This window comes from Rattus norvegicus, chromosome 16, assembly GCF_036323735.1.
Source record: "Rattus norvegicus strain BN/NHsdMcwi chromosome 16, GRCr8, whole genome shotgun sequence".
NCBI classification, from domain to species: domain Eukaryota; kingdom Metazoa; phylum Chordata; class Mammalia; order Rodentia; family Muridae; genus Rattus; species Rattus norvegicus.
The window spans coordinates 19,881,196-19,898,447 of record NC_086034.1 but is presented as its reverse complement, the minus strand read 5'-3'; the positions used below and the strand labels follow the sequence as shown (position 1 = coordinate 19,898,447).

At 39.3% G+C, this 17,252-nt stretch overlaps 1 protein-coding gene across 2 annotated transcripts in view; it reads right to left on the bottom strand.

The window, feature by feature from the left end:
• Window positions 1-8,828: 8,828 nt before the first annotated feature.
• The window catches only part of Znf431l5 (zinc finger protein 431 like 5), a 48,633-nt gene continuing 40,209 nt past the window's right edge, over window positions 8,829-17,252 (bottom strand). Inside the window, exon 4 of one of the 2 annotated variants that reach the window (XM_063274977.1) lies at window positions 8,829-11,625. In XM_063274977.1, the coding sequence (XP_063131047.1) occupies window positions 9,768-11,625 (1,858 nt within the window). In that variant the 3' untranslated portion in view covers window positions 8,829-9,767. The remainder of the gene's footprint in view (window positions 11,626-17,252) is intronic. The other variant, NM_001409020.1, reaches the window with a different exon arrangement.

Sequence of the window (17,252 nt, the reverse complement as noted above, 5' to 3'; positions counted from 1 at the left end):
TCTTACCTGTGGTCCCGAGGCTCAAGTTCGCTCGTGGGGTGCTGCCCACGGGCTCTCTGCAGCGGCAGCAACCAGGAAGACCTGTGCCGCCCCTTCCGGGAGCTTCAGTGCACCAGGGTTCCAGATGGCCTTTGGTGTTTTCCTCTGGCGTCCGAGATGTATGTACAGAGAGCAGTCTTTTCTGGTTTCCCAGGCTTGTCTGCCTCTCTGAAGGTTTAGCTCTCCCTCCCACGGGATTTGGGTGTAGAGAACTGTTTATCCAGTCTGTTTCCTTCAGGGTCCGGTGGTGTCTCAGGCAGGGGTCCTGCCGCTCCTGGGCCCTCCCCCACGGGAGCCCAGAGGCCTTATACAGTTTCCTCTTGGGCCAGGGATGTGGGCAGGGGTGGGCAGTGTTGGTGGTCTCTTCCGCTCTGCAGCCTCAGGAGTGCCCACCTGACCAGGCGGTGAGGTCTCTTTCCCACGGGGTCTGGGAGCAGAGAGCTGCTGCGGGCCAGGATCCGCGGGTCTTTCCAACTTCTGAGGTCTTCTTCAGTTTCTTTCTTCAGAGGCTTGAAGTTCTTATTACCCAGTATTTGCTTCAGTGGGAGAACTTGGCTCTGATGATGCCAAGTTTCTGTTGCTTAGGTTCCTGTGCTTGCCTCTTGCCATCAGGTTGTGTCTAGTGTTAGCTTGTCTTGCTGTCTCTGGCAGTGGCTTGACCCTCCTATAAGCCTGTGTGTTCCCACTCCTGTAGACCTGTTTTCTTTCAGCCAGATCTGGGAACAGAGAACTGCTCCTAGGTTTGTGTGACCTGATGCCTCCAGGTGGGTCACTTAGAGCAGAAGAGTTGGTCTTATCTCTGCTCTGGTATGTAGGCACTCCTGGTGACTCACTTTCAGCTCTCAGTGCAGGCAGAAACCAGAAGGATTCTGTCCCTGACTGCTCATAGGTTCCTGTGCCCAAAGGGCACAGAGGGCACTAGGTGGTTTCCTCTTGGGTCAGGAATATGGGAAGAAGTACTTTTCTCCACTAAGCTCTCAGGATTGTCAGCATTTCGTTATCTTATATCTTATATGAAACTAGCTATATGTATAAATAAATAAATAAATAAATAAATAAATAAATAAATAAATAAATAAAATGGATTCCTAACTGCTAAAGGGCAAAGTAGTACCTTACAGTCACTTTACAAATTCTAAATTCATTTTATATGTTGGAACTGTAGGATGTTTACTCAGGTCCGCCAGTTCATATAAGCAAAGGTAAGACAGCCAATTTTATGCATTTCCAGTTGACCTGTAGAGGCTGCTCCCTCCAAATTAAATGGCAGCACTTTTCACAGAATGTTTAAGACATATTGGGACACAGCACCAAGTTGTGGTTGAACTGTTCTAAAGAATATTGTAGACTCCATAGAATTCTTAGGGTACACTCAGGGAATTTTGTAACTGTAAGAACCTCAACCTTCCCTGTCTGTTAAATTGTTTCTTTCAGATTTTCATGAGAATACTCCTTAACCTTAACAATTGGAAACAATCTGACTTTAATAACATAAAGAGTATCTTCCTTTTATACAAAACATTCTGGTTACCATATAAGGATGGCAAGAAACATTTATGGCCAGTGAATGAAATCCCAATTACAAAATCATAATTTATTAGACTCATTTCTAAAAAAGCAAGACCAATGATTCAAATATGACTAGTGTAGAGCTTCTTGGCCTAGCAGCAATACCTTTCCATTTACAAATGAACCAAGGGAAGGGAACAGGGAGGGAACGATGAACTCAGCTCTGACACTGTGTGAAATTTCTTCCTTAGGGCCATATACCATGTAAGCAACCACTACCAACTACCTTAAAGTTCACATGTGGAATGCATGGATAGACTAGCATTGTTATAAAGTACTATTTAAGTCAATAATAGGGTTTTTTCTCACTTTGACGTAACACCCCTATGTAATGCTTCAAATAATATATTTTTAATACCCAGATTCATAGCATTCTTTGTTCTGTTACTGCTAATGAAAAAGAAAACTTCCTGAGACTACTACATGGAAACATGAAGTTTGGGATAATCAAATCTGTTACTAGACCATACTGTTATGTTTTGAATGTGAACTATCCTCCTGAATTTCAGGTGTTGAATATTGGATCCCAAGCTGCTAATGCTGCTTTGCAGTTTGAAGTACCTTTAGGGAATGGAGTCTCCTTGGAGGGAATGATTTACTGTGGAGTGATTGAGGTTTAATAGCTGATGTAAATTTCTTTTGCTTTGATTCCTGACCTCAGACCAAATTCTCAAGCTAGACTCTTAATACTGTTCCCATTTCTTTCCCACCAAGGTATAATAAAATACCTGCAAATCAAATGAAGAGGAAAGATATTTTGTTAACGTTCTGTTCATTTTGTCATTTTAGAAACCAACCTATGCTAAAGAAATTTAGTCAAAGTTATGGTAAGATAGTAAGAGTGAAAATATCAGCTACATAAAGGCATTGTTCAAACAAAAAATGCATTGTGCTTAGAACAGTTAACAATAAAGAGTACAAAGCTTTCTATATGTCAGGCATCCTAGTTAGAGAGGGCATGGCATAATTTACCATATGCATCCTTTGATTAAGTACCTATATGTCAGAGAAAATAGAACACAGAAAACACAAAACATAATATAATGGAGAAACAAATGACATTACAATGTTCTTTTTACATACACATTTATGTCACATCAACTAGAAGATGAAAACAAAAGCATGAATTTGGAGGACCTGCTGGGGCATCACAGAAGTGGACAGTGAACTGGACCAAAGGAGAGCAAGGTATCTTAAAGAAAAGGAAGGTAGGAGATTCCATGCGGAGTATGGTGTTGGGAAAGTATATTAAAACTCAGGAGAGCCTCATCTACAGCCTCCAGATGCCATAGATCTGAGTGGGAACATCATCTCTAAAACCTAGCAATGTATTATTTTGGTTCCCTCCGCATTTGTGCTTTCCAAAGACCAGCTCTAGGCTGAGGCAAACCCCCATGAGCCTTCCGTGTCTAAACACTTTAAAGTGTCAGCTTCCTTTCATAATTAGTTAGTGTTGGAGGCACATGTGCCTGGTTGCTGTTGTTGCAGTTTGTCAAGTAGTCACGAACAAAGAGATGAGAAGAAGTTGGAGCTATACCAAGATGAAGACTGTACTTGCTCCAAAGAACCCAGCAATACTAAGTTTGGGTATATTGTGCCTTCGTTTTCATTGAATTCTAGAAAATCCCTAATTTTTCTTTTCTTTATTACTTCCTTGATCCAGTCTACCGATTCAGTGCAGTTTCCATCAAAATTCTAACACAATTGTAGCGTGAGTTTGGGTTACTCAGCTTTGTGCTCAAGGCGAGTCTCACTTCCAAACACCAGCCCATAGAATCTTTGGACGTATGAATGAAAGACACACACACACACACACACACACACACACACACACACACACACTTACTTTAGCTTATATTTCATTTGCTGTCTAGCTCAATGATTGGGCACTTCTAATCCTCTGCCTGCTATCCTGAGCACAATTAGGGAAATGGCTCCTGCCACTTACCTGATATCTCACATGATTGGTTGACTTTATCTCCTGCAGCTCCTACGTCTATCCATATCTCTCACCCAAGTCGTGGCAATTCCTTTCTCCTCCCCCCTACATACAACCAAGAAATGCTAAGGGTCCCAACCTGTCTCCCTTTGCCCAGCCATTGGTGCTGGCATCTTTATTGATCAATCAAAAAACAATTTGGGACAAGGACCTTTAGCGTTTGGACATAGAGATTCTCATTAAATCAAAGCATGAGGACCAATCGCCAACACACAATTCTTTAGAAACCTTGAAAGAGAAATTTCAAGTTCATATAAAAAAAACAGAAATGCATGATAGCTAAAACAATCCTGTAAAATAAATGAACTTCTGGAGGTGTCACCACCCATGACTTCAAGCTATATGACAGAGCCATAGTAATAAAAACTGCATGGTGTTGGCATAAAAACTGATGTGCTTATCAATGAAATTTAATTGAAAATCCAGGATACTTAAGGACACTTGATTTTTGACAAAGAAGCCAAAACTATACAATGGGGAAAAAAAGCATCTCCAATAAATGCTGATGGTCTAACTGGATATTTGCATGTAAGAGAATGCAAATAGATCCATATTTATTACCGTACACAAAACTCAAATCCAAGTGAATGAAATACCTGAACATAAAACTAGATGCATTAAATCTAATAGAGAAGGTGGGAAGTAGACTTAAACACAATGGTACAGGAGACAACTTCCTGAACACAACAACAGCTAAGGCACTAGATCAACAATCAATAAAAATGAATGAGTCTCATAAAATTGAAAACCAAAAGTCATCATCAATAAGACAAAAATCATAATCTACAAAACAGGAAAATAACTTAACTAACTCTACATCTGACAGAGGGCTAATATCCAAAATATAAAAAGAACTCAAAAAATTCAACAAACAAAATAAATCAATTAAAAAATGGGGTAAAGAAAACAGAATTCTCAACAAAGGAATTTTGTATGGTCAAACACCACTTAAAGAAATATTCAACTATGACTCTGAGATTCCATCTCACACCTATCCAAATAGCTGAGATCAAAAAATCAAGTGGCAACACATGGAACACTCCACTGCTGGTAGGACTGCAAACTTGCACAACCACCCTGAAAATCAAGTTGGTGTTTTCTCAGAAAACTGTGAATAGTTCTCCGTCAAGACCCAGCTATACCACAGGTGGGGGACATATGCCCAAAAGATGCTCCACCATACCACAACTCTATTCATAGCAGGCATAATAGGCAAAATCTAGAAACAACCCAGATGTCCCTCAACTGAAGAATGGGTAAAGAAAAATGTGTTACATTTAGTCAATGGAATACTGCTCAGCTATTACAAACAAGAAAGCATTTTCTTAATTGAGATTGCCTTCTCTCAGATGACTTTAGCTCATGTGAAGTTGACATGAAACTATTTAGTACAATCATTTTAACATTGCATTGTTAAAACGTGTTGACAAAACATGACACACTGGGACACATCTTCTATCCTTAGACTTGTTCTAAGGAGGCTGATGCATGAGAATCATGAGTTCCAATGTAGACCTGACTTATTGCTGACATCCAAGCCAGGTTGGATTAAAAAAACAACATGAAGGGAGTTTGTATAAATATGACAAAATCAGTAACAACAAACCACGACCCTTTCCCAGACACCCTGACTTGAAAATTATGATTGCACACTGCCTGACATTTAAGTAAACAATGGACCACTTAGATGGTGAGCACCCCATTCTGTACATTTCAGCACTAGAGTGCCTATTACCAAGTGAAGTTACAATAACAAATGAGCCAAAGCCATAGAAGGAATATAGGAACCATCAAATAAACTTTAGCAAATCGATTTATCACACATATAGCATAATACAGACCAAAACTGGCGATCTCTACCATCACACTTGAGTAACATGGTAATTAATTTACTTCCTCCAAGGCTATGAAAGACAAATGAAACAAGATTTTTCTTTAAACTGAGGACAGCTGATAAGTCTAATGTCTTTACCAAATTGTTTACATAAGTAAGGGTTTTTCTCTTGTATGGGTTCTTTCCAATTTCCTAACATGAAGATGATTTATAAAGGCTTTAAAATATTTACTGGGCTAGAGTCCTGGCTGAGCAATTAAGACAAATTCATTCCCACGGGGAACGGTCAAGCTTTTGACAACTTCCTGTGATTCCCGCTATAGTAAGATACAATAGTATAAATTCTTGGTGACTGGTACACACATAAACATACATACGTACATACATACATACACACATACATACAGGCAGACAGACAAACAGACATACAGACAGACACACTGACATCACGTGATAAAAATTAAAACAAATCTTTGAACAAACTCTTGATTTATTGAGGTAAGGGTTCATTTCTGTAACCCAGATGTTGAGGCATCTAAAGGCTTAACTACAGGGTTTTTCTTCCACATAAATTAGTTCATCTACAGTTTGGGAAAAGATCTTTACCAATCCTACAACAGATAGAGGCCTTATATCCAAAATATACAAAGACAGCAGGGAGACAAATAACCCTATTAAAAAACGGGGTTCAGAACTAAACAAAGAATTCACAGCTGAGGAATGTCGAATGGCTTGAGAAACACCTAAAGAAATGTTCAACATCCTAAGTCATAAGGGAAATGCAAATCAAAACAACCCTGAGATTTCACCTCACACCAGTCAGAATGGTCAAGATCAAAAACTCAGGTGACAGCAGATGCTGGCGAGGATGTGGAGAAAGAGGAACACTCCTCCATTGTTGGTGGGATTGCAGACTGGTACAACCATTCTGGAAATCAGTCTGGAGGTTACTCAGAAAATTGAACATTGAACTGCCTGAGGATCCAGCTATACCTCTCTTGGGCATATACCCAAAAGATGCCCCAACATATAAAAAAAGACACGTGCTCCACTATGTTCATAGCAGCCTTATTTATAATAGCCAGAAGCTGGAAAGGACCCAGATGCCCTTCAACAGAGGAATGGATACAGAAAATGTGGTACATCTACACAATGGAATATTACTCAGCTATCAAAAACAATGACTTTATGAAATTCATAGGTGAATGGTTGGAACTGGAAAATATCATCCTGAGTGAGGTAACCCAATCACAGAAAAACACACATGGTATGCACTCATTGATAAGTGGATATTAGCCCAAATGCTTGAATTGCCCTAGATGCACAGAACACATGAAACTCAAGAGGGATGACCAAAATGTGAATGCTTCACTCCTTCTTTAAAAGGGGAACAAGAATACCCTTGGCAGGGAATAGGGAGGCAAAGTTTAAAACAGAGCCTGAAAGAACACCCATTCAGAGCCTGCCCCACATGTGGCCCATACATATACAGCCACCCAATTAGACAAGATGGATGAAGCAAAGAAGTGCAGGCCGACAGGAGCCGGATGTAGATCTCTCCTGAGAGACACAGCCAGAATACAGCAAATACAGAGGCGAATGCCAGCAGCAAACCACTGAACTGAGAACGGGACCCCCGTTGAAGGAATCAGAGAAAGAACTGGAAGAGCTTGAAGGGGCTCGAGACCCCATATGAACAACAAGGCCAAGCAGCCAGAGCTTCCAGGGACTAAGCCACTACCTAAAGACTATACATGGACTGACCCTGGACTCTGACCTCATAGGTAGCAATGAATATCCTAGTAAGAGCACCAGTGGAAGGGGAAGCCCTGGGTCCTGCTAAGACTGAACCCCCAGTGAACGTGATTGTTGGGGAGAGGGCAGCAATAGGGGGAGGGTGGGGAGGGGAACACCCATAAAGAAGGGGAGGGGAGGGGTTAGGGGGATGTTGGCCCGGAAACCAGGAAAGGGAAGAACACTCGAAATGTAAATAAGAAATACTCAAGGTAATAAAAATTTTTTTTTAAATTAGTTCATCTAACAAAAAGCAAGCATGCAGTCTAGAATTCAAAGCATCAACCCTTCTTGGTGGTATCACTTGGGAATATTTAGAAAATGTCACCCTGCTGGAAGAAATATGCCACTGGGTGATGTGGAAACCTTTGGCTTTTCTACCTGGCCCCAAATCCTGAACAACAACTTAGAGGCATATTATTTATAAATAAATGGGCCTTAAGCTAGGCTTGTTCCCACTAGCTCATAATGTATTATCTCATTTGAAGTTACTAAGTTTTGCCATATGATGGGTTATCTCAGCTCAGCTTCATTATCTCTGGGTTCCTGTTTCTTGATGATGGACGTACATGTGCTTGACTCCGTCCCAGAGTCCTCTCCCTGTCAGATATTCTACCTTCTATTCTACCCCTTGCTATAGATTTTTTTATTGTAACCAATCAGGAGGTGCCTTGCGCAGGCAAAGAAGGACAGAGTCATATCATTACACAGGGCATATAAAGATTATCCCTACATCACCCCCTTTTTAGTCCAATAAAGGATCTTTGTCTAACATCAATAAGCTATATACAATAAGAACAACTATGAAAACCATCAGGTGAGAATTGCATTCAGAATGTCTAGTCCATATTTATTTGGCAACCTTGGAGAAAGTACTCTACTATGTATCTACTTCCAACTATCTTGGTGAATCCAAACTTCTGTACCTATTTCACTTTCAATCATAACTTGCATTTGTCAGCATATCTTTTTAGACCTTAAAATATTTTTTAAACCTTAAAAAACTTAAGCTGAACTGTAAGACTATAACTGTCTAGTCTTCAACCCCTTTAAGAGACCTGAGAAGGAATGAACATTTCCTGAGGATACAGGAAGTACAGAGCAAGTAATTTCCAAAACTTTAGAAATGACAGAGAGGGGTTGCTGGCTACCTGGACAGTCATCCAAGGTTCCTCTGTAACTTTGAAGCATCCTCTTCGGCCCTCTCCCCAAAATACCTGACAGAATTTTCCGTGCACTAGGAATATTGAAGCACTGGCTACTTGTTTTGGTAAAGTTCAGCACTGAACTTCTCTGCATTTTATTTGTCCAGTTTGGGCAGTATAATTTCAGCAATTAAAGCAAGGACAGTTTCTTGGTCAGTAGCAGCTTGCCGCATAGAAGCAAATGATATAGGGAAGTTCTTCAATGCTTATCATATTCTTTGAAGTAGAAAAGGAGTGCTGCCAAGAGATGACATGTATCCCTGTCAACAAGTCTTTCCTTCAGAAAGGTTAGTGTTTCTTGTTACAACTTTCTATATTCAGTTTCTTTCTTTCTTTAGCATTTAGCATGAGGTCAAAGGCTTGAAGACATTGTTGACAATCGTGAGGATTTTTTTTTAAAGTAGGTAAAATTTTTATTGGATATTTTTTAATATTTATACTTTATTTACATTTCAAATGTTATTCCCTTTCCTACTTTCCCAGACATAAGCCCCCTATCCCATCCCTCTCCCTTTCTTCTATAAGGGGTCCCCCACCCAACCACCTCCACTTCCTGTCCCCCCCCAACATTCCCCTGCACTGGGGGGGTCCAGTCTTGGCAGGACCAAGGGCTTCTCCTCCCATTGGTGCCCAAAAAGGCCATCCTCTGCTACATATGCAGCTGGAGCCATGAATCTGTCCATGTGTACTCTTTGGGTAGTGATTTAGTCCCTGGGAGCTCTGGTTGGTTAGTATTGTTGTTCTTATGGGGTTGCAAGCCCCTCCAGCTCCTTCAATCCTTTCTCTAACTCCTCCAACGGGGACCCTGTTCTCAGTTCAATGGTTTGCTGCTAGCATTCACTTCTATATTTGTCATGTTCTGGCTGATCCTCTCAGGAGACAGCTAAATCAGACTCCTGTCAGCATGCATTGTAAGATATTTTTAATACACAATAAATCTTGTGTAACTTGAATTTAAGTTTGTAGCCTAAAGATCTTACCAAATACTTTATATTCACAGATTCACTTCAGTGTGAGTGCCTTCATGTCCTCAAAGACAACTGTGATATGCAAAGACTTTAACAGGCTGATTACACTCATAAGGTTACTCTCCAGTATGTGTTCCTTTGTATTTGAAAATAACTAGGATGTTCAAAGGCTTTACTACATTGATTACATTAGTTTCATTTCCCTTCAGTATGTGTTCTTTTATGTATTTGCAGATGGTTGTGATATGCAATGCTTTAACCACATTGATTACATCATAGGGTTTCTCTCCGATATGAATTCTTTCAAGAATCTGAAGACTACTGTAACATGAAAATCCTCTACCACGTGAACTACATTACTAGTGTTTCTCTGCAGTATGAATCTGAAGACTACTGTGATATGAAAAGATTTTCCTACTTTGACTACATTCATAGGGCTTCTGTTCAGTATGAATTCTTTCATGATGTTGAAGACTATTGCTATGTGCAAATGCTTTACCACACTGATTAGATTCATAAGGTTTCTCTCCAGTATGTATTCTTTCATGTGTTCGAAGATATCTGGGATGTGCAAAGGTTTTACCACATTGATTACATTCATAAGGTTTCTCTCCAGTATGGACTATTTCATGTTTTTTAAGACTACTGCTATATGCAAAGGCTTTACCACATTGGTTACATTCATAGGGTTTCTCTCCATTATGAATTCTTCCATGAACTTTAAGATGACTGTGATGTGCAAAGGCTTTACCACATTGATTACATACATAGGGTTTCTCTCTAGTGTGTGTTCTCTTATGTAGTTGGAGAAGAGTCTCTTTTGAAAAAGTTTTATGACATTGATTACATTCATAGAGTTTCTCTCCAATATGTGTTCTTTCATGTTTCTGGAGATAACTAGGATGTGCAAAGGCTTTACCACATTGACTACATTCACAGAGTTTCTCTCCAGTATGGACTATTTCATGTTTTTTAAGATTACTGCTATATGCAAAGGCTTTACCACATTGATTACATTCATAGGGTTTCTCTCCAGTATGAATTCTTCCATGAACTTGAAGATGAATCTGTTGGGCAAAGGCTTTACCACATTGATTACATTCATAGGGTTTCTCTCCAGTGTGTGTTCTTTCATGTTTCTGGAGATAACTCTGATGTGCAAAGGCTTTATCACATTGATTACATTCATAAGGTTTCTCTGCACTGTGGATTATTTCATGTATTTGAAGACTACTGCTATATGCAAAGGCTTTACCACATTGGTTACATTCATAGGGTTTCTCTCCAGTATGAATTCTTCCATGAACTTTAAGATGACTGTGATGTGTAAAAGCTCTACCACATTGATTACATACATAGGGTTTCTCTCCAGTATGAATTCTTCCATGAACTTTAAGATGAATCTGTTGTGCAAAGGCTTTACCACATTGTTTACATGTATAGGGTTTCTCTCCAGTGTGTGTTCCTTCGTGTTTTTGGAGATAACTGTGATGTGCAAAGGCTTTACTACATTGATTACACGCATAGGGTTTCTCTCCAGTATGTGTTCTTTCATGTTTCTGGAGATATCTGGGATGTGCAAAGGTTTTATCACACTGATTACATTCATAGGGTTTCTCTCCAATATGGACTAGTTCATGTTTTTTAAGACTACTGCTATATGCAAAGGCTTTACCACACTGATTACATTCATAGGGTTTCTCTCCAGTATGGATTCTTTCATGAACTTGAAGGTGAATCTGTTGTACAAAGGCTTTACCACATTGTTTACATTCATAGGGTTTCTTTCCAGTGTGTGTTCCTTCATGTTTTTGCAGGTAACTGTGGTGTGCAAAGGCTTTACCACATTGATTACATTCATAGGGTTTGTCTCCAGTATGAGTTTTTTCATGTTTCTGGAGATAACTAGGATGTGCAAAGGCTTTACCACATTGTTTACATTCATAGGGTTTCTGCCCATGATGTGTCTTTGTATGTATTTGGAGATAACTCTGTGTTGAAAAGGCTTTATCACATTCATTACATTCATATAGTCTCTCTTCAATATGACTTTGTTCATGATTTTGAAGAATACTGTGATTATTACACTGATTACATTCACAGGATTCCTCTCCAGCAGGAATTCTTTCATGACTTTGAAGATGTCTTTGACATCCAAAGGCTTCACCGCATTGAGTATATTCATAAGATTTATCTCCAGGATGACTTCTTTCTTGCCTGCAAAGATAAATGGCATGTGAAAACATTTTACCACATTGATTATACTGAAGAATCTTTTTTTATCTCTATGATTTAATTTTACAATTTTTATCACATTGTTTATACTCATAGGGCTCCTCTTCATCATGTGTTCATTTATATGTTTGAAGATACCTAGGATGGTTAGGGCGTGTAGTACATGGTTCATACTCACAGCAAACATCCTTTTTCCATGTGAGTGCTTTCATATCTTTAAAGACAACTGGAAGGATTTAGCCTTACCACAGTCATTGCATTCATAACTATTTTCCAAAACTGAGAGTCACACTACATTTGCAAGGTGAACCAGGACAATTAAAAGAATTTTTATACTCCTACTCACGGTTGCTTTTATGCACTGTGAGTTTGGGAATGTATTCCCAGTGAAGTTGGAAACACCATTAGCTGTAAACTTATATCACATTCACAAAGTCTACTCAAATTGAGATTACTAAATATCTTCTAATTCTTCTTGAAAAGAAGGGGACACCCTGCTTCTTCCCATGTCAATAATGTTCCCATGGCTTGCATCTAATGCAGCATATAGTATGTATATTAAAGCAAGAATAACAAATAAAGTTTTGCACATTGCGTGCATACAATAAATTTTTGCTTATCATACAGATGTAAAACAGGAATGCAGTTTTCTCCACAACGACCTTCTTGAATCTCATAAGCTGCCCCTCTCACTAAACTTTGGTAAATCACTACAAGTATATACATAATGAGAGCTTCACTATCAACTACTTGCATATTACATGGTTTTGGGTCATCTAATGTGATGTATGTGTACGCCTTTTGTGATACCTGAGTGGTATCAAACAAAATGGATTGGCAGTTCTACAAAGTAATTCTGAGGGAGCTATCATTCATATGGTGATAGGTTCTAAGGCCTTGCTTCCTTGCCTTGTTTCTTTTCTATTTTTATTGGATATTATTTTATTTATATTTCATATGTTTTCCCATTTCCTGGCTTCCGTCCATAAGCCTCCATCCCATCCCCAATCACCTTGCTTGTACGAGAGTGTTCCCTCTCCCCAAACACCCCCACTTCCTGCCTCCCCACCCTGATATTCACCAACACTAGGGAGCTTCAACCATGGCAGGACCAAGGGCTTATCCTTCCACTGATGCCAAACAAGGCCACCCTCTGCTACATATGCAGCTGGAGTCATGGGTAGTCTTTGGGTAATGATTTAGTCCCTGGGAACTCTGGTTGGTTGGTATTGTTGTTCTTATGGGGTTGCAAGTCCCTTCAGCTCCTTCAATCCTTTCTCTAATTCCTCCAACGGGGAACCAGTTCTCAGTTCAGTGATCTGCTGTTAGCATTTGCCTCTCTACGTGTCATGCTCTGGCTCTGGCAGATTCTCTAAGAAGACAGCTATATCAGGTCCCTGTCAACATGCGCTTCTTGGCTTCATCAATATTATCTAGGTTTAGTGGCTGTATATAAATGGGCTGGGTCCCCAGGTGGGGCAGGCTCTCAATGGCCATTCCTTCGATCTCTGCTCCAACCTTTGTCTCCATATCCCCTCCTATGAATAGTTTTGTTCCCCTTTTTAAGAAGGACTAAAGCATCCGTACTTTGGTCATCCTTCTTCTTGAACTTCATGTGGTGTGTGGGTTGTATCTTGGGTAATTTGAGCTTTTGGGCTAATATACAGATACAAATGAGTGCACACTATGTGTGTTTTCTGTGATTGGATTACCTCACTCAGGATGATATTTTCTAGTTCCATCCATTTACCTATAAATTTCATGATATCATTGTTTTTGATAGCTGAGTAGTACTCCATTGTGTAGATGTACCAATGGATTTTCTGTATCCATTCCCCTGTTGAAGGGCATATGGGTTCTTTCCAGCTTCTGTCTATTATGAATAAGGCTGCTATGAACAGAGTGGAGCATGTGTCTTTGTTGTATGTTGGAGTCTCATTTGGGTATATGCCCAGGAGAGGTATAGGTGGGTCCTCAGGTACTGCATTGTCCAATTTTCTGAGGAACTTCCAGACTGATTTCCAAAGTAATTGTACCAGTCTGCAATCCCACCAACAATGAAGGTGTGTTCCTCTTTCTCCACATCCTCGCCAGCATTTGCTGTCACCTGAGTTTTTGATCTTAGCCATTCTCACTGGTATGAGATGAAATCTCAGGGTTGTTTTGATTTGCATTTCCCTGATGACTAAGGATGTTGAGCATTTCTTTGGGTACTTCTCAGCCATTCGATATTCCTCAGCTGGGAATTCTTTGTTTAGCTCCATACCCCATTTTTAATAGGGTTCTTGGGCTCTCTAGAGTCTAACTTCCTGAGTTCTTTGTATATTTTGGATATTAGCCCTCTGTCAGATGTAGGATTGGTAAAGATCTTTTCCCAATCTGTTGGTTGCCCTTTTGTCCTAACGACAGTGTCCCTTGCCTTACAGTTTTATGAGGTCCCATTTGTAGATTCTTAGAGCTTACGCCATTAGTGTTTTGTTCAGGAAATTTTCCCCAGTACCCATGAGATCAATACTCTTTCCCACTTTTCTTCTATTAGTTTGATTGTATCTTTTATATGGAGGTCCTTGATCCATTTGGACTTAAGCTTTGTACAGGGTGATAAGAATGGATCAATTTGCATTCTTCTACATGCTGACCTCCAGTTGAATCAGCACCATTTGAAAATGCTATCTTTTTTCCACTGGATGGTTTTAGCTCCTTTGTCAAAGATAAAGTGATCATAGGTGTGGGGGTTCATTTCTGGGTCTTCAATTCTATTCCACTGATCTCCCTAGCTGTCTCTGTAACAATACCATGCAGTTTTTATCACTATTGCTCTATGAAAATGCTTGAGGTCAGGGATGGTGATTTCTATAGAAGTTCTTTTATTGTTGAGGATAGTTTTAGCTATCCTTGGATTTTTGTTATTCCAAATGAATTTGCAAATTACTTTTTATAACTCTATGAAGAATTGAGCTGGAATTTTGATGAGTATCGCATTGAATCTGTAGATTGCTATTGACAAAATGGCCATTTTTTAAATTTTTTTATTAGATATATTTCTTTACTTACATTTCAAACGTTATTCCCCTTCCTGGTTTCCTGTCCATAAACCCCCATTACCCCCCCTTCTCCTTCCCCTCCCCCATACGGGTATTCCCCCATACATTCCCCTTATTGCCCCCCCATATTCCCCTGCACTGGGGGCTCCAACCTTGGCAGGACCAAGGGCTTCCCCTTCCCCTGGTGCCCCAAGAAGGCTATTCTCTGCTACATATGCAGTTGGAGCCCTGGGTCAGTCCATGTATAGTCTTTGGGTAGTGGTTTAGTCCCTGGAAGCTCTGGTTGGTTGGTATTGTTGTTCTTATGGGGTTGTAAGCTTCTTCAACTCTTTCAATACTTCCTCTAATCCTCCAAAATGACCATCTTTACTATATTAATCCTGCCAATCCATGAGCATGGGAGGTCTTTCCATCTTCTGAGATATTCTTCAATTTCTTTCTTCAGAGGCTTGAAGTTCTTGTCATACAGATCTTTCACTTGCTTAATTAAAGTCACACTGAGGTATTTTATATTATTTGGGACTATTGTGAAGGATGTCATTTCCCTCATTTCTTCCTCAACCTGTTTATCCTTTGAGTAGAGGAAGTCTATTGATTTGTTTCAGTTAATTTTATACCCAGACACTTTGCTGAAGTTATTTATCAGGCTTAGTAGTTCTCTGGTAGAACTATGGGGTCACTTAAGTATACTATCATATCACCAGCAAATAGTGATATTTTGACATTTTCCTTTTCAATTTGTATCCCTTTGACCTCCTTTCATTGTCTGACTGCTCTGTCTAGGACTTTGAGAACTATATTAAATACGTAGGGAGAGAGTGGGCAGCCTTGTCTAGTCCCTGATTTTAATGGAATTGCTTCAAGTTTCTCTCCATTTAGTTAGCTACTGGTTTGCTTTATATTTACTATGTTTAGGTATGAGGCTTGAATTCCTGATCTTTCCAGGACTTTTATTATGAAGGAGTGTTGAATTTTGTCAAATGCTTTCTCAGCATCTGATGAAATGATCATGTGTTTTTTTTTTTCCTTTGAGTTTGTTTACATAGTGGATTACGTTGATTGATTTCCATGTACTGAACCATCCCTGCATCTCTGGGATGAAGCCTACTTCATCATGATGGATGATTGTTTTGATGTGTTCTTGGATTGAGTTTGCAAGAATTTTATTGAGTATTTTTGCATTGATATTTATAACGGGAATTAGTTTGACATTCTCTTTCTTTGTTGTTTCTTCGTGTGGTTTAGGAATAAGCATAATAGTGCCTTCATGAAAGGAATTGGGTAGTGCTCCTCCTGTTTCTATTTTGTGAAATAGTTTGGACAGTATTGGTATAAGGTATTCTATGAAGGTCTGATAGAATTCTGCACTAAATCCATCTGTTCCTGGGCTTTTGTTGTTGTTGTTGTTGTTGTTGTTGTTGTTGTTGTTCTTCTTCTTCTTCTTCTTCTTCTTCTTCTTCTTCTTCTTCTTGTTCTTGTTCTTGTTGTTCTTGTTCTTGTTCTTGTTGGGAGACTTTAAATAACTGCTTCTGTTTCTTTAGGAGTGATGGGACTGTTTAGATGGTTTACCTGATCCTGATTTAACTTTGGTATCTGGTATCTGTCTAGAAAATTATCAATTTCATCCAGATTTTCCAGGTTTCTTGAATATAGATTTTTGTATTAGGATCTGCTGATTTTTTTAATTTCCTCAGATTCTATTGTTATGTCTTCCATTTCATTTCTGATTTTGTTCATTTGCATACTCTCTCTGTTCCCTCTGGTTAGTCTGGCTAAGGGTTTATCTATCTTGTTAATTTTCTCAAAGAACCAGCTCCTGGTTTAGTTGGTTCTTTGTATAGTTCTTTTTGTTTCTACTTGGTTGATTTCAGCTCTGAGTTTGATTATTTCCTGCTGTCTACTCCTCTTGGGTGTATTTGCTTCTTTTTGTTCTAGAGCTTTTAGGTGTGCTGTCAAGCTGCTAATGTATGCTCTCTCCAATTTCTTTTTGGAGGCACTCAGAGTTATGAGTTTTCCTCTTAGCACTGCTATCAATGTGTCCCATAAGTTTGGGTATGTTTTGCCTTCGTTTTCATTAAATTCTAAAAAAAAAAATCTTTAATTTCTTTCTTTATTTCTTCTTTGACCAAGTTACCATTGAGTATAGCATTGTTTATGTGAGCTTTCTGTCGTTATTCTAGTTATTGAAGACCCGCCTTAGTCCATGGTGATCTGATAGGATGCATGGGATTATTTCAATCTTCTTCTATCTGTTGAAGCCTGTTTTGTGACCGATTATATGTTCCATTTTTGAGATGGTACCATGATGTGCTGAGAAGATATATTCTTTTGTTTTAGGATGAAATGTTCTATAAATATCTGGTAAATCCATTTGGTTCATAACTTCTGTTACCTTCTCTATGTCTCTGTGTAGTTTTTGTTTCCATGATCTGTTCATTGATAAGAGTGGGGTGTTGAGGGGTTGGGGATTTAGCTCAGCGGTAGAGCACTTGCCTAGCAAGCGCAAGGCCCTGGGTTCGGTCCCCAGCTCCGAAAAAAAGAAAAAAGAAAAAAAGAGAGAGGGGT